Below are 17,748 nucleotides of genomic sequence, written 5' to 3' on the forward strand. Positions count from 1 at the left end.
GGTGCCAGTGTCCAGGTATGCAGGTGCTGGTCCCAGTTCCAGCTCCCAGCTGGTGCTGCTGGTACCAGGGCAGCCCCAATTCCCAATTCCTGTTCCCCACCCAGAACGGTGCCAGCCCCTGTTCCCACTGATGGGCCCATTTTCTGGATGATCCCGGGTCTTGGTGCCCGGGCAATGTTGGACCTGGATCCCGATTCCCAGCAGGGTTCCCAGTTCACCAGACTGGCCCCAGCTCCTGGACCAGCGCCAGCTGGCACCGTTCCCGTTCCCATTACCGGGTGGTGCCAGTCCCCATTCCCAGTAGTGACCACAGCTCCCAGCAGTGTGGAGTGCCGCTTTCCGGCGCCGCTTCCCATTCCTACTGCGAGCTCCCGGTGCCGCTTCGCTGTCCAGTTCCCGACCCCGTTCCCGGTTCCCAGCGCCGGTTCCCATTATTCGCGGTCCCGTTCCCGGCTCCCCCTGCCCGTGCCGGCCCTGGTTCCCGGTGCCGGCCCTGGTTCCCGGTGCCACCGGCAGTCCCGGAGCCGGTGCGTGTCCCGGCCCCGGTTCCTGGCGCTCGGACCCGGCACGGGGCGCAGGCGCGGTCCCGGTGCCGGTTCCCGGTGCCGGATCCCGGTGCCGATCCCGGTGCCGGTTCCCGGTGCCGGCGCTCGGACCCGGCGCGGGGCGCAGGCGCGGTCCCGGTGCCGGTTCCCGGTGCCGATCCCGGTGCCGGTTCCCGGTGCCGGCGCTCGGACCCGGCGCGGGGCGCAGGCGCGGTCCCGGTGCCGGTTCCCGATGCCGATCCCGGTGCCGGATCCCGGTGCCGATCCCGGTGCCGGTTCCCGGTGCCGGCGCTCGGACCCGGCGCGGGGCGCAGGCGCGGTCCCGGTCCTGCCCGCCCGCCGGGGCGGTGCTTGCGGGACGCGGAGCGCTGCGGGCAGCGGCACCCGGAGCGGCACCGGGACCGGGACCGGCACCGGGCAGGTAAGGCGGCCCCCGGCCCCGGGAGGGGCTGGCTCGTCCCCGCAGCCCCGCCGCTGCTCCCGCCGCCTCCTCGGGGGATGCTCGGGGGCACCTGTGGCTTTGGGGACCGGGCACGGCTGCGTTCCGGGGTGGGGGCACTGTGATTGTGTGTGAGCCTGCATGAGCCTAAAGGGTTTTGGGGCAGAACAGCCCGAAGCAGGCACCCTGCTCCTGCTGCCCTGCGCGGAGCTCGCTGCTGCTCTCGCCTTCAAAAGCGCCCGTGTTTGGGGTGCTGGAAGTCGGGGTGCTCGGCGGAAAGTTGCATCCCAGATGGTTAAAACCCCACAGCTGCCCCCCGGTTCAGCTTGTGGAGCCAGGCTGGACAGAAACTTTGAGCACCGAGGCCTCGGCGCAGGCTGGAGAGCAGGATTTCTGCGCTGAGAAAAAAATCCTGAGGTTTCAATATTGTTCTTTGTTCCGTTTTTGTTTTGTTTTGTTTTGTTTTGGGTTTGCTTTTTTTTTTTTTTTTTTTTTTTTGGGACAAACGCAGTGGCTTCTAGAAAGTCTCCTGGAAAGTTAAGGCGAGAGAGAGCTCCTGCTTTTAAGAAACTTGCTGCTGAGGTGCAGGAGACTGATGGCTTTTGGGGTTTCCAAGCAGAGATATGAATCTGGATTTCATCCCATCCTTTTCTTCCTTCCCTGAAAAATTATTTTGAGCTTGGTGCTTTCTAGCAGAGGGTGTCCCATTGGCTATGGCTCTGGTCTTCTCTCCCTCACCTCCTGCTCTGGTAGCTGCAGGTGAGTGAGGGCTGCACGCCTGGCCCTGCAGATCCACCCTTGCCATGCCTGGGTATGTTACCAGCTATTTACACCAGTTACCATTTCTGCCTGGATGCTGCGTGAGCTCTGAGCTAGGTGGGGAGTGCAGCCACAGCAAATGGAGCTGGAGACAGAGCAGCTAGCTCGGAGCGTGGCAGAAAATGCTCTTAAATCCTCAGCTGCTTGTCTTCTGCATCCAGCAAGGACCATGCTGCAGGCTTTCCCCAGGACACCTTTTATCTCCATCCCATCTTGTATCTTGGAGGAATGCTCCTGCCAGGGTCAGCCTGAACTCCAAGTGTGCTGAACTGGTGTTATCCTGGAGGGAAGGCAACACAGGGTCCCTGGAACTGCATCTCTCACCCCCTGCTCTGCACATGGATAGGGGGTAGCCCAAGGTGCAGGAGCCTGGCTGGCCCTGCTGCTCAGGGGAGCAGTGAATGGAGGAGGAACAAATTTTGGGTATCACCTGTTGGCAGCATCCTTGAGACAGCAAGGACTAGGGCAGGGGAAAAGCAGCAGAGGCAGGCATGGATGAGGTGCAGAGCCTGATCTAAGTGCTCACCACTTAGCTCCTGCTCTGTGCAACGAATTGCTACAGGCACATCTGTCCTGGTGGGATCTATTTCCACCTGCCCTTCCCAGGAACATCACCTGCCTCCTACCTATCTAAGCAATTCTTCATGTGCATCACCTGGGGCTCAACTCCAGCCCATGACCCAGGCAGTGGGTTGTGATACCCAAGGGGGAGTGAGGGATGCTCTTTCAGAGTCCCTTTCTCTACCCTTGGGAGTGGGATGAAAGGACTGAACCCCTCCTGCAGTGGGTGTGTGTGTGTGCAGGTGCTGCTGTGTGCGTGGGGGCTGGCTCGCTCGGTGGCTGGTGCTTGCCAGCAGCCAGGTGCCAGAACTGCTTGGGAAAAACTTTCTTCTTGGCACCAGAATTAGGATCAAGTCATGAGCAAAAGGTAAAGCAGGTTTTGAGGAAGCCAGCAGTGCTTGCTCTAGCAGGCCCAGAGTAGAGATCAAGTTCCTTTGTCATGTTGTAAGGACACCATGGTGACATGCAGAAGGGATGATGCCATCTGCAAAGCAGTGACACATGAAATAGGGGCAAAGTGACCTGACCGAAGTGCTCAGGAGGTTTTCGGCAGACTCAAGTCCACTTTGCTCCCTGCCATCAGCACCTCATTTCTTGTATGAAATGACTTAGGTGTGGCTTTGACATGGCCATAAGCCCAGGAAAATCCCTGTCCAGCTGCTGTCCCCACCACGGCACTTTTTGTTCAAGGGAGCTTTCAGCTGGTGATGGACACCTGCTGTGGGTATTCTCAAGCCTCTGAGGTTCTGGAAACCCAGAACTATTCCTGAAGGGGACTGAGCTGTAGCTGTGCTCTCATTTTTTAGGGTAAGGAGATGCTCCAGGTCTCCTTTGCCTGGATGTGCCAGCAGTTTACACGGTGCATATGGGAGTATGTCAATGGAGAAGATTTCTGCTGGGGGGGGCTGGGGGAGGTGACAAAGGGCACTGCTGGACAGATTAAGCCCACGCAGCAGAGCTTAAATCTGCTTAAAGCCTTTAAGGGAGGATCTGAGCTCATTCTCGTTTTTCATGCTGAGATTCACCTGCGAAACCACGCTGAGAGGTGGGTGAGGTGCTCAGACAGAGGGGAACTGCTGACCTCCAGGAGGGGTTTCAGGCTGTGGGGATGTCCCCCAAATTGTATACCAGCAGTGGGGCATGCTATGTCTGGGCTGTGTGCTGTGTTTAGAGATTAAATCATACTGGAGGCTGGAGGTTCAGGGCTGTTTTGGTCCTGGATGCCCTGGGAGTGTTGCACAAAGGCAAAGGGAAGCAGGCAAAGGGTGTTTGTGGGACATGGGTACGGAAGAGTTAACTGGAAGGACCAGGCTCTTCGATCTGGTGCTTGAGAGGGATTAACTCAGCCTGGAGCAGGTGCAGGGAAAAGGGCTCTGAAGCTGCTCAGAGGGATGGAGAGCTATTATACAAGGCTATAAAAGCCCAGTGAACAAAGGCAGAGAGGGGATGTGCTTGCTGACTCCAAATCCATCCGAGGGGTGAACTCCCAGCAGGCAGAGGAGCGATTTAACCTGGGGGCAGTGTTGGTGCTGGGGTGTGAATTCATTCACTGCAGCTTAGGAGGCTTATCTAGAGGCTCTGCAACTGTGCCACATCAGAGGAAGGTGGGAAAGTGTGAATTAGAGCACATCACCTCTCTTGCAAGGTGCTTGGCTGTGATATAAGGAGGTCTCAGCACCTGTCAGTGTAGGAGGCTGGGATTCCAGACACCCTGTCCTGGTGTTTCCTTTGGGAAGGGCTGTGTTAGCCAAGCAGGTCTCACCATCTTCCCAGTGTGGGACCAGACCAGCCATGAAGCAGATGAAGCCCAGCTGAGATCATTTTTTGTCTTTGATAATGCCTCAAAAAAAATGAATCCATCTCTCCTTTTCCTGGTTGCTGTGTGGATTAATAACAAAGCATCCATGCTTTAAAGAAGGCTTTGGCTGTGATCCCAAGAGGAGATTTAGACAGCGTTCGTGCTGGGGTGTGATGATACGAAGAACGGGTGCATCCTCTAAATCTGTTCACGCTTGTGCATTAATTATTGGATATTTTTGGCTGTCCAGAGATGCCAAGATGCTTCTCCTAATGCTTTCTCCAAGCAGGGCAGCATCAGGTTAATACAGAGAGAAGGAGAAGGATGCAGCTGTGTCTTGAAGGCTGGGATGGAGTGCTCTCTCCCTTCCTCCTCACTAATCTCCAGAGGTGCCTAGTCCTTTCTCTTCAGGCGTCCAGAGCTGAAACCCCTTCCTCAGAGAAGGCTCCTCAGCCCACACAGGTGTTTGTTGGCATCTCGTGCTGTGGTGGTGCAGGGCACACTTGGGCACTGTGTGCTTCTGTCCCCACGCCTTCAGCTGCTGTTGTGGGGGCTGTGGGGCACAGAGCCTCAGCACTGGGCTTGTGCTGCCCTGCTCCTGCATCTCCCAGTGCCACGGGTGGGGACCAGGGGCCGTGCTCACTGCAGCTCTGCTCGCTTCCAGCTGATTACCCAGGGAGAAAGGGCCCGGCTCTGGGCACTGCAGAAAATGGACACAGAACCAGTGGCTTCATGGAAACTGTGTTTTCACCGCTCCAGCATCCGTCTGGCTGTGTTAACCCTTTATCTACTCTGAGCTCTCCCTGTCACACCATGGAGAGTTTTCATCCTTAGCTTAATCCTACTAAATTGGCTTGCACTGTAGAAGGCACCCCTTTGATGTGAGGGTGACTTCCTGAGGTTGTGGAGGGAAATAGGAATGGTTGCCATTGAGTTTTTCACCCTTTCTGGGAAAAAGTCCTTTCTCCACACTCTGTGGCCAAGGAGACTTCACAGTTTTTGCTTTTCTGCGTGATGCATTGGTTTTTCAGCCAATATTGCAGATCCTCATGCTTTGGGGATCTTGCTGGACTGGAGATGTGACAGATGATACCCCTGCAAAGCCGTGCTGGGAGCCCGCGGGGTTTGCAGCATCTAGGTCAGAGTCTGGCTCCTTTGGGCCTGGTCCAGCCCTTCAGAGGGGCTGGACTGAGCTCCTCAGCCCCTGCCTGCAGCTTTTGTGTCCCAGTTCAATAACACTTTGATGCATTTTGCCTTAAAATACTCCTCTGGCAGAGAAAAGCTCTCCCCGCCCCTCGGTTTGCCCTTGTGCAGAAATGACCAGTTTTAGTCCTTCCACCTTCCATCTGAGCACCAGCTCTGTTCCCTCCTGTCCTGTGACTTCCATCCATTGGGAACAAAGGTTAAAGGGAGAGGAGACTATAAAGCATCCCAACCACCTTAAGTCTGTCCCGTGCTGGGAGGCTGGAAGCCTTAATGTGAACCATGATTTGTGGGAGAGGGCTCCTTCTCTGTGCCATGCAGGTGTGGAGCTCTCTCAGCTTATCACAGCCCCCAGCAGAAGACAGATGTGTTGGAAGGCACCAGAAGAGGCCATGAGGATGGTCAGAGGGTCTGTGAAAGCAGGCTGAGGTAGCTGGAATTATTCAGCCTGGAGAAGAGAAGGCTCCAAGGAGACCTTAGAGCACATTCCAGAACATAAAGGGGCTGCAAGAGAGCTGAGACTTTTCACAAGGGCATGGAGAGATAGGACAAGGGGGAATTGCCTCAAACTGGCAGAAGGCAGATTTAGGTTAGATGGTAGGAAGACATTCTTCCCTGTGAGGGTGGTGAGGCACTGTCACAGGTTTCCCAGAGAAGCTGTGGCTGCCCCATCCCTGGCAGTGCTCAAGGCCGGGTTTGATGGGGCTTTGAACAACCTGGTCTAGTGGAAGATATCTCATGGCAGAGGGATTGGAACTAGATCATCTGTAAGGTCTTTTCCAACCCAAACCATTCTATGGTTCTGTGATTCTATGAATTTTCTCCTTGCCTGGCTGCAGCTCATCCTTATGGAGGGAGGCTGCAGCCCTGGTTGATTCCTTCAAGGTTTATCCTGTAACCTGGGCATAGCTATCAAACAAGGCTGCAGCAGACCAGGGCAGGGCCGTGCTTTTACTATCAGGAAAGGTGCAGAATTATTACACAGAATATTGCTTCCATGTAGCATGACAGGCAGCAGCAGTCTCTCTGAGCTCTGGGTGAAAAGGGCAAAGCTCCAGCTCTGCTCCTGCATTGCCTTCCCTTAAACCATGATGCACTGTGCTTTTGTGGTTGTTGCTGGAGTGTTTTTGTTGCATCTCCAAACAATCCATACAGTGATTTCCCTGAGTGACAGAAGGCATCCCTCTGGTGCAGTGAGCACCCTCCATCCCATCACATTTCCACTGAGCTCCCCTGACTCATGGTGCAGGATGGGTGGCTCTGCTGGACTCCATCCCTTCACAGCCACCCCAGGACTGTTCCACCATTTCCTCCAGTCCTCTATAGAGATGAGGGACACATGTCAGTTTGTCTCTCAGGGTTTGGGGTTCATTTGTTTTATTTTTTCTGAGGCACACCCGGGTAATCAAAAGCTTCCTGTGAAATGTTTGCAGGCTTGTTGCTCCCAAATCCTTGAAGAGCTGGTCCTACCAGTTGTCTGAGCGTGTGTAAATACTGTGAGGATTGCTTAGGGGTGATTAAGGGAGGTGATTTCTCTGCTGAGCAAAGGGAAGCCTTGATTTGATAACAGCTGCAGCTGCAAACTCTGCTTTTTCAGAGCCAGACCACCACTGCTGCAGCCAGGGTTCTATGGCAAACTGTGTTTAGAGAAGGGTGGCACTGCTGAAATGAAGGAATAATGGGGGGGAAAGCTGGCTGGAAATTGAGGGAGTTGCAGCATCCAAGGCAGAAACTGTTTGAAGAGCTCAAATTAAGACAGTGGGAACTTGCATTCACACCTTTCAGCATGTAAGAAATGAATGGATCCAGTAACAAGGATTTCTAATAAATCTCACAGATCTGAGGTGGTTCAATCTGCCTAAGAGAAGCCTGTTCAAAAGCAGTGGCACTATCAGTTGCTGCAAGCCTTTAAGTATTATTTTTGTGCTCATGATGCTTTAGAATAGTCACAGAAATAAAAATTTGTTTAAGACAGAGAGGGAAAAGGAGGTGAAATTAAATTTTAAAATATCAGATCTTGCTGGGCGATCCTGAAAGTTTTACAGACAAGGAGAATGTTCTTATCAGTCAGTACCCAGGTGTGGTCTGATATTTGCTGTTGTGGCTTTGGAATTGATAGGATGTGGGTTTCAGGAAGCAATTGGCAAGGGGATTAAAGGCCTATCAAAGAGAAACCTGGACATGGAGGACCCAAGTCAGAAGTGGACCAGAGTGCCTTGGTGCTTTTTATTCAGGTTTAGGTCAGACAAAGAGAAAATCCTAAAATTGTTTATTAGCAAAAATTAGGAGTCTTGGCAGAGGTTTGAGACCTGACCTGGGGCCAGCAGCTGTAGGGCTGGGGTAAAGCATGTAGAGTGGAGCCTGATGTCAGAAGCAGTGGAGTGCCCCCTCAGCTGGGCTTGCAGGAGATGATCCCAACCTGCTTGAAGCAGAGCAGGTCAAGGGATACGTTTCTGGAATGGCCAGGTGCCTCTCAAGAAGAGACCTGAAAGACTTGATTGTACCTCTGTTGGGACAGAGATTCAGGCTCTGCCTCCAGCAAGGGGTGAAGGTGATGGAGAGAGAAGAAACCCATTGCCTTGGGGATGGTGTTGTTACAGAATCACAGAGTGGTTTGGGTTGGAAGGGTCCTTGAAGATCATCTCATTCCAGCACTCTGCCATGAGCAGGGACACATCCCAGTAGAGCAGCTCACTCAAAACCCCACCATCCTCACCTTGAGCACTCCCAGAGAGAGACAGGGGTGCTATGGAGTGATTGCATCCTGAGGCTGCAGGAAGGATCAGCCAGAAGGATGAATAGCACAGCTAGCCTGGCAGGGATAGTCCTGAAGGATCCAGCTGCCTCTCCTCCCTCTCCCACAGAGGAACTGCAGCCCCGTTATCTCTCCTGCTCCTCCCCAGTGCTCTCTGTGCCTTGTTTGAAGTTCAATTGCTTTAATCATCCCAGAGGCTGCGGAAGCTGTTGAGGGCAGAGCATTTGCATGGAGACGTGCTGCATTTTATCTGCACTAATGATGAGTTTTCTGAATGGATTTTCCAGTTCCTCAGCCTCTTAAATAAGCTCTGTGACCCATAATGCCCAAAATAAGGCTCACATGGCTACGTCAAGCAATGCCCTGTCACTTTTTTGTCCTTCCCTCTGTCCACCTCATAAAGGTACAAACCTGTCTTTAGACCATATTATTTTTGCCCAGCTGGCAAGAAAACCAGTGTGAGTGTATTGATGTGGTGCAGGGCTTCCAGTGGAGTCAGTGTGACTGGATTTAAAAGGAGCTGATCTAGCTGTTCAATTAGAAACACTGAATAAATAATAAAAATACATTCTCAGTCTGATTCTGCAAAGATAGCATCATCTCCTCTCCTGGTGATCAAAATGGATGCTGAGAAGAGCACAGCAGCTCTGTGAGCTCATGGGGTGTGTGCTTTGTGCTGAACATGATGCTCCTGTGGGCTGACAGCCCTTCTGGGCTAAGCAGGAGCTGTGTGGCTGGCTGACCATAGGTGCAGGTGGCTCAATTCTCTATGTGTGAGTCTGCTCTTTCCAGGTTGTGTTTTTCCAGTTCCTGAAAACCTGCTCTGCATGATCAGTGCCCTGTGCTGGAGAAGGTTCCTGCCTTCTCCTGCACAAAAGTGTTTTTTGGAGGCTGCACTGGCTGCTGAGTGAGCTTGGGAGTGCTTTGGTATTGCTGGCACTTTGTGCTGCTCCTTACAATTATTAACCAGGGTCAGGGTGTGCTGGGCCATGAGAGGTTAGTGAAGTCATGGCTGTCTCCAGGGACTTAGCATTGGTAAAGCCATTAATTCAGCTTTTGTTGCTTGTCCTGCAACTCCTGGTGGTCTCCAAGGGTTTTTAACCCTGCTGTGGCCTGGGAGACAAGCCTAACACAGCACAACCAGTGATGCTGGCCAGGGATCAAACAGCATGTGGAAAGGTGCCCAGACCTTCGTCTCTGTGTCCTCCCAAACCAGAGCTGGATTGGGGTGAGCTGGACCCTGAGTGGTGAATATATTCAGCACTCTGCTTTCCCTCAGCCAGGGCTGGCTGCATGTTACTGCCTTGCTCCTTCCACTGCTTGTGGGTCTTTCTGCCACCACCTTTTGCTGCTGCTCCATCCCTCTCCCTGCTATTCCTGCATCCCTCCAACCTGCATTTTCTGATCCTGTGGGAGATGCTGCCACCAGCTTTGCTTTGAGCTTGTTCCTCCTTCCTCTTCCAGGATGCCTTCAGACATGTGTCCTGGTCCCTTCTCAGAGGGTGTGCTGAGGGAAGGGCCAGTCTGGCTGGTACCACAAGCCTGATTTGTGTGCAAAGCTCTGGGCAGGCAGAGCCAGCACAGGGTTATGAGAGTGTTCCCAGTGTGGGGCTGCCTGTTCTGCAGCCCCAGCATCTGACTGTGTTAGCAAAGGGTGACTCATAGCTGCAAGGAATGAGGAACTCCCCAGTCAAAGGGCTCTGTCCCAGTGAGTCATCCAAGCAGAAAGGGAGCTCCTGGCCAGCACTCCAGCTGGCTCCAGGAGGATGGGTGCTCAAGGATGCCCAGACCCTCCTGTTAACCCTGCCTTCCCAGGAGGAAAATGTCCCAGTCAGTCCTGCACATGAGACCTGCTGACTGCCTGTGTCTCTCCCTGTGCTGTTGTCTTGCTCTTAAGCAATAAAGAGGTGATGTTCTGGTAGGAAAGAATCCAGAGGAAATAAAGCAAGTATGATAAAAATCACTGCATTGCCGGAAACAGCCTCCAAATGTGTCATCTTATCTCCAGCTGATTTTATGCAGATGCTGACAGCCAGGCCTGTGTTGGTGAGATGGAGTCACTTGCAGTCACTTTCTGCCAGGATGTGTGACCCTGCCCTTTCCCTGGCCTGGGTGCAAATGCACTTTTTAATGAGAGATTGCTCTTAATTCACACAACCACAGAAGGGTTTGGGTTGAAGTACCTTAAAGACCTTCCAGTTCCACCCATTATCCCAGGTTGTTCAAAGCTCCATCCAGCCTGGCCTTGAACATTCCAGGGATGGGGCAGCCACAGCTTCTCTGGGAAACCTGTGACAGTGCCTCACCTCCCTCACAGGGAAGAATTTCTTTCTAATATCAAATCTAACCCTACTCCCTTTCAGTTTAAAGCCATCCCAAATTGTCCTATCTACCTGCCCTTGTCAAAATGACTTTTTTTTGTTTTATTTTCAGCAATATCCAGCTGTTAGACAACACCTTCCTTTGCAGATCTTGGAGTGATTTGCAGATGGGACCAGGATCACTGCAGAGGGAGAATGATGCTTTTTTTCTTGCTCCATAGAGGAGGAGGATTCCTCAGTGATAATTTTCTGTGTTTATATGCTTGCAAAAAGCCAGAGGGTTTACTCAGAACAGCCCTAAGCAGCCCTTAGCCCCATCAGGATGTTTACTGGGGCTAAATCCACTGCACTGAGTTTCTGAGGGGGAGCAGCTAGTGCCTGTGGTTGCCCGTGCAAGATTAACCCTCAGGCTGAAAGGTGCCATGTTAAGGTGTCCTGATTTGGATGCCATCTGTGCTGTAGCAAATCACTGGTTAAAATCAGAGCTTGATATAAACATAATTGAGAGTAAAAATTATTATTTCACCTTTTCTAGCAGAGCTTTTAGCTCTTAAATGAGAACAGAAATATGACCTGATGAAGAAGAGATAAAGGCAGAAGGGGACATTCAGTGCTCTGTTCTTCAACAGTGTTGTTTCATCAAGTAACCACTGTAAATGTTCAGTAATTTGCATTTTGGCTAAAGCAGCTGCTCTGCAAAGATGTCCAACTGTGCTCAAAAACATCTGGACACGAGCTACCTGTAACTTCCCATGGGAATTAGCTTCCCTGGTTAACCGCAGTCAGTTTGAGAAGAAGTGATGTCTTGTTTTCTAATTTCCATCAGTGTGGTTTCATCTTCCCCTCCTTGTGGCCATTGCTAATGCAGGATGCTGCCCTGTGCTGCTGGCTCTGGGCCATGCCATTGGGGTGCAAAGCACAGCTACAGTGCATGCACAGCTGGGAGTGGGAAAGGGCTTTGGGAATGGCACAGCTTGCCCAGAGGAGCTGTGTCAGGAGGGTTGGAGCTAGAGGATCCTGAAGGTCCCTTCCAACCCAAACCATTCTATTCTAAGATTAATTGAGGTTTTTTTGTTCATGGGTGGCATAGAGTTGTTGGCCAGGAGGTGTGGAGTGCTTATCTGGTGTTCAGTGTAAGCAGTGAGTGACAATTAAACTATTTCTTCCTCCCTGGGTCCTGCAGGAACAGCGTGTAAAGCTCTCCCTGCAAGCAGTGTTTCCTCTGCTGAGCTGGACTTCCTGTTGGTGGGTGAGGGGATAACCCTGGTGTTGCCACATATCTGAAACACCCAAGGAGGCTGTAAAAAATTATTTAAATTACATATTTAGAAAAAGTCTACCTGCTGCTCTGGACACCCTCTGCTGAACCCCATAACATTGCACCTGGCTGAGGATTGGGCAACCACATGCCTGGTTCCTGGTTCATCCTCTGCTTGGCTGATCCTGTGCTTTTGCAGTGTGATATCAAAGCCCTCTCCTGGTTAGCAGGAGCAGAGCTGAAGGGCAGCAGAACCTGTCCTTTGGAACAAAGGGTTTAGCCTGACCTGGAGGCAGGCAGCTGTAGGATCTGCTAGCAAGGAGGCTTTGCTCCTGGGCAGGCTGCAGCCTTGCAGTGACACAAGCTTGGTGAGCCATGCCAGCCACCTGAGAACCCTCTGAGCTGGAAGGCAGGGAGAGGAAGATGTTTGGAGGGGAGGAGGGAAGAGCCTTTCAGCAGGTATTTGGTCCTGGCTCATGCAAACACCTTCAATCCTTCTCCCTGCTGCAGAGCCTTGATTGTTACCAGCTGCCACGAGCTGGAGCACCTGGATGATGCTGGAGGTGAAAAGGGGAGTCCACAACACCCCTGAGTCATAAGTCTGGCTCAGTCTTCCAGCAAAGGAGTTTCTTGTTTAACTCCTTCATGGCAGGACTGAGGTTGGGATCAGACCACTGATTATAAAAATTCATGCTAGGAGTGGTGAGTGCAGACTCCCCTCCCTGCTCACATGCAGACACATGCATATGCAAGTGTAGGGTTGTTAATTCAAATCAGGCATGAAAACACTCAGTTCTTGTGCTCCTGGAGCATCTGAGCTTGGTCCAAGAAGGCGAAGAGTAATTAGACAGCCTCTAGGCATTTTAATGTGGCAGAGGTGAAGTTCAGCTTGGTAAGCATGAAATGCTGCAAATTAAAGAGATTAATGAATTTTAACACTGCCCTAAGAACATTTCCTCTGCCCCTTTCTTTTAATTATTTTGCAAGGTGTTTTTTTTCCCCCTTCATTTATTTGTTTTTCTAAATGATCCTGAACAGTATCCCTTCCCCTTCTGCTTGGCATTTCCTTTGCAACTCAAATCCATCTACAGGCTGTCATGTGAGAGTAGCCCTGCAGCGAGGACAGATGGCTGGCAAGGTGACAGTCACTGTAGGGTGGGATAGCAGGGCAAGATTCAGGCAGATTTGGGCATCAGAAAGGCTGGAACTCCTTGGCTGAGATGACCGTGGTCCTGTTCTCATGGGGATGGACATTGCCCCGGGTGTCCTGTGAAAGTCAGTGTTGCAGGGATCACTGGAAAGCACAGCTCCAAGCTGCAGGGGGTAGCAGTAATTTTATGAATGAGCAGCCAAGTGCCAGCCCTTGGCCATGGTACAGGCTGCAGAGCAGCATCCAGCATCTCCTACATCAAACCCAAAACTCCTGCCTTTAGCTTGAGTAGCTTTTAGAAAACCTCCCTCCTCCCCTTCTTTCCATGCTCCCTTCCTAATCTCACTGATTCTTTCTGCACAGCCTCCCATGGAAATACCCTTCCATGTCTCTCAGCCCAGTTCATGCACCAATCCAAGCAATTCATCTTGCATGTCAGCTAGCAGCATCCTCCTCCTCTCTCAGCCTGCTGTATTCCTGCAGAAGGCAGTTGCCTACCATCTTTTCCCAGCCCTGCTGTTTTCTCCATGTCTCTCTGTAGCAATGAGTGCTATCACTGTGAAAGTCTTGGCCTGATTGTCACTCAGAAGGACATTGTTCAGTGCCAGGGTGTCCCCATGACCTCCCTGGGTACCTCTCCCTTGTTTTTCACCCCTTCCTCTGCTGTAGATCTGAAGGCCAGTGCCTTCCCTGGCCCTCTTAGCAGGGTGGATTTGACTACTGGGTGCATTCCCTGACTGCTCAATGAGGCTGTCAGCCTTTCTACATGGAGTAAATTTGATGTATTATTTGGGGTTTATATCAGGCCATTTATTTTTAAGGCTTTTCTGAGGGCAGGTGATGCACTTGGGCCTCTTTGTAGCATCTGGGATGCTACAGAGCATCTGGTACTGATGGGAGGGAGAAAATCCCCAGGAGCTGCTGTTGCAATTTCTCCTCAGTAGCAGAGACCTGTGGAGCAGTGAGCAAAGGGATTATTTTGGGTTCACTTGAGCTCTGAGTGATGAGCACTTGTGCTGCTAATCAAGCTGATAAATGTTGTCAATTAAACCCCGTGCTTTGCTCTTCAGCTTTCCATAAGAGAAGTGTTTTTGTCTCTCCCAGAGGAGAGAAGGCTGGCTGGGTGGCAGTGCTCCTCAAGCATGAGAATGGGCATTAGTTTAGCTCTCAGACACCTGCTTTCCTTCAGCTAATCCTAGTGGTTCATTAACAAGGGATGTGACACTGCTCCTTAAATTGGTGCTGACCACAAGTGATCATATAAACCTTGGGATTTTGGATATTTACAGATTAGCTGCCTCCAGTGACTCATTATCATAACTTCATTATTCCACCACATGTTATGATACCATAATAAGCATATGGCTTCTGTCTGTCTCACTGGGAGGGGTGAGAGGGCAGCTTGCTGGATGCATCCACCCACTGGATGGGGCACCCTTATTTTACCATGGTGGAGACTAAAGGTGGGATTATGTCACTTAAGGACAGGCTTTAGTGGTAGACTTGGCAGTGCTGGGTTGATGATTGGCATAGGTGAATTTAGAGCTCTTTTCCAACCTCAGTGATTCCATTATGCCATGGTTATGTGGAATTACACACATTCCCATTTCTTTAGGAAACCTCACTAGGCATTTCCAGACTGAGGTCACTAATGGTCAGTTTTTGAAAAAGGACATCCTATTTTAGGGCAAGATAAGGATTGCACATGGCTATTACAGATAAATACAGAGAAACTTTAGGGAGGGAGTTTTGAAAAAAGTCTGTGATTAGGTAGTGGGGAGCTATGCAGAATGCCCCTTTTCCTTGTGCCTGAGCAAAGGAGTTGGTACCCAGTGACCAAAAGGCAGGGGGATGGAGCAGTGATGGAGAGGTGCTGATCTCTCTCTGGGGGGCATTTGAGCGATGGTTTCCTGCTGTCGGGATTGCTGAATTCACATCTCTGCCCTGGAAGGAAGACGCTTGTCAGGAAAGAATAATTAATCCAGAAACACGTGGTGCTCTGCCAGGAGACCTTTTTTTTAATTAAAACCCAATCTGATAGTCTGCTGAGAAATTGGTGTCTCTGACATGAAACTCACGATTTCGTGAGTTGAGACTCCGTGGTGGGGGTGCTCTGGGTGGGGCTCGGACCCCGCAGCTGTGCACAGCCTTCCTCCTTTGCCTCTGGGGGCTCTGTTCTTCCCAAACGAGTCACAGATTTGATAAGAAGAGGACACCAGTCATTATCCACTGCTGTGCCTGTTTGGGTGTTGTTTGGCCAGCCTGGGGGGTGAGAGGGAGTCCCAGCCCCGGGGGATGAACAGGGCACGCTTGGGCTCAGAGGGGGTTGTCTTGGTGCTGCCACTGGGATGCTGCAGAGAGGATTGAGTGTCCCTGGCAGGCTGTGCTGGTCTCAGAGCTGCTGTGGCTGTCCCCAGGGCGGTGGCAAGGATGTTCTCCTCGGTGAAGCCGTACGAGGGCCAGCGCTATGCCTCTCTGAAGAAGGAGTGCCAGCGGCGCAAGCGGCTCTTCGAGGACCCGCTCTTCCCCGCCAGCGACGACTCGCTCTTCTACAAGTCAAGGATCCAGGGCATCCAGTGGAAGCGACCCAAAGTGAGTGCCCCCATCCCCTTGCCCCTCAATGCTGCTTCCTGCCTCCCACCTCTGCTCTCAGGTGTTGCTAGAAATGCACAGTGCAGCCTTCACCAAGCCCCAGCCAACATCTTCTCCCCCCAGCAGCATTCATTGACCCAGACCTGACATCCTGAGCCTCTGGGGTGCCAGGAGGGCCTGCTGATGGAAGACTCAGGTCCAAGCTTTTCTGCATCCAGTGAGGTCCAAGAGCAAAGGAGGCTTTTCTGTGATTCAGTTTCCCCATGCATAAACCAGAGATATGGTTTGCAGCTGGGTTGGTATTGTGTAAGCCTGGTGGGTCCAGCAAGGCAGAGTGTTATCTCTGAGTCACAGAATGGTGAGTTGGAAGGGACCTTGAAATGTCATTCTAACCCTGCTGCCATTCCACTAGAATACTCTTGGTGATCCATTTGGAAAGGGAAAAGAAGATAGGCTTTGGGTTGGTGAGGTGGTTTTGGGATCTTTGGGGAAGAGGGTGGTCGTACCCACCCTTCCTCTTCTGTGCAAAAACCTTGTCCTCTGCCTCTCCTCCGTGCTGCTGTGTCTGTCATGAGGGCAGCTTGAGGGAGGCTGGGGATAACACTGCCTGTCCCCAGTGTTGCCAGTCCCTCTTTTGCTGCCCTCAGTGCCAGCCCAAAGGATACACATCAGGGTCTGAGGGGAATTTGTATGTCTTGTTACAGCCGTCTGCCTGGAGTTGACTGAGAGCAGTGCTCTGGAGCAGTCCCAGGTAGCAGTGTAATTGTGGCTGGAGAGTGCAGTATCCCAGCCTCTCACACACCTGGGTTTCCTTCCTTCCCTGTGGGGAGCAGCAGCCTCTCTGCCCAGCCTGTGCCTTTCCACATTTGTGGCATTTGGGCATTGTGGGGTTGCCTGAGCTGTCATCATCATCCTCGCCCCCGCTGGCAGCCCAGAAAATCAGCTGGCTTTCCACAGCACAGTGCTGTGTCTGTCTGAGCAAGGGCAGTCTGCAGGGGGGTGGACAAAAGGCTTAGTGTGAAGGGGGAGATGGAGCTGAGCTGACTGGTGTTGTGTGCCCAGAGGGCTGAGCCCCCCAGATCCCACCAGGCTCCTTGTGGGAGGGGGCCTCGCTTCCCTCTGCTCTGCCTTTGTCTTCCACTCCAGCTCTGCCTGGACACTGAGTTTGTGCAAAGCCCTCTGTGAGTTTTGGTTTATTCCCCTTGTCTGCTGAAGGAAAAGAGGCTTTGTGCACAGCTGCCTTCTGAAGACAAGGGCTGGCCATGGTTTGTCTCACTGTGGGGGCCAGTGTGAACACACCTTCCACATCCTATTTATACAGCAGACAGGTGATAGCTGAGACTTCCTAAACAACTTTCTCAGGGACTAAAAGGTGGGGATGTATTTGAGACTCTCTTGCTGGTTTGCAGTCAGGTTACACACATTATTTCAGCCCCATGTCTAAGACAGAGGGCTGGATCCCTTTGCAGAGGGATGAAGATAGATTGCTTGTGTTCTGCTGAGCATTTCAGAACTTTTCTCCATCTGCTTTTCTGTTTTCATCTCACTTGCAGCCCTTGGTGTTCAGGCAGGTATTATCCTCTTGCTGCCTTGTTCTTTAGAGTATGAGGTTTTTCTAAGAAAGCTTTCTGAACCTCACCTGCAAGGTGTCATACTCACCTAGTCCAAACCTTGCTGAAACATGGAGTGAATTCAAACTTTTTCCAGCCCCCCAGCTCTGCAGTTTCACAGGATCACAGAACTGTTTGGGTAGGAGGGGACCCTTAAAGCAATTAGCATAGAATGTTGGACCAGGGCTCTTTCTGGCATGGGCTGTCAGTAGGAATGGAGGCTACAAATGGGTCTCATGTGCCAGCAAGGTCCTGAGGCTTAGGAACACATGGTGGTGGTCCTTGTTTTGCTGCCTCTGCACCAGATAAAGGGAACTTTGCCAGCAGTTTGGGCACCAGAAGGAATGCATGCTGAGCAGTAGCAGACTCATGATGACACTGTCTGGTAGGATTGTTTGATCAGACCTACTCAGCTGCCTTGACCACAAAATCACCATTAAGAAAAGAATTTGAGCTCACACCTGCCCTCTTTTCTGCTGAAGTTTCGAGAAGCCTCTTTCTCAAAAGCATTTCTCTGGTTTTTTTCCTCTCAAATGTTCATTTCAGCAAAAGTAACTAAATTTCACGGAGAGAATTGCTTTGTGCCAGCAGACAATGCAAACTGACATTTTTATTTGCTGGACCTGATTCTGCCTGAATTCGTACTGCTTTCTGAGGGAGAGAGTCCAGGAAAAATCCCAGCATCTTCTGCAAGAAA

General features: G+C 51.7%; 1 protein-coding gene across 1 annotated transcript in view; it reads left to right on the forward strand.

Annotated features, from left to right (window-relative positions):
- The first annotated feature begins 886 nt into the window (after positions 1-886).
- The window catches only part of CAPN5 (calpain 5), a 51,518-nt gene continuing 34,656 nt past the window's right edge, over positions 887-17,748 (forward strand). The window contains exons 1-2 of the mRNA XM_079320577.1: positions 887-966; positions 15,267-15,441. Of these exons, the coding sequence (XP_079176703.1) occupies positions 15,280-15,441 (162 nt within the window). The 5' untranslated portion in view covers positions 887-966; positions 15,267-15,279. The remainder of the gene's footprint in view (positions 967-15,266; positions 15,442-17,748) is intronic.

The sequence above is a fragment of the Erithacus rubecula genome (assembly GCF_903797595.1).
Source record: "Erithacus rubecula genome assembly, chromosome: 1".
Classification (NCBI taxonomy): domain Eukaryota; kingdom Metazoa; phylum Chordata; class Aves; order Passeriformes; family Muscicapidae; genus Erithacus; species Erithacus rubecula.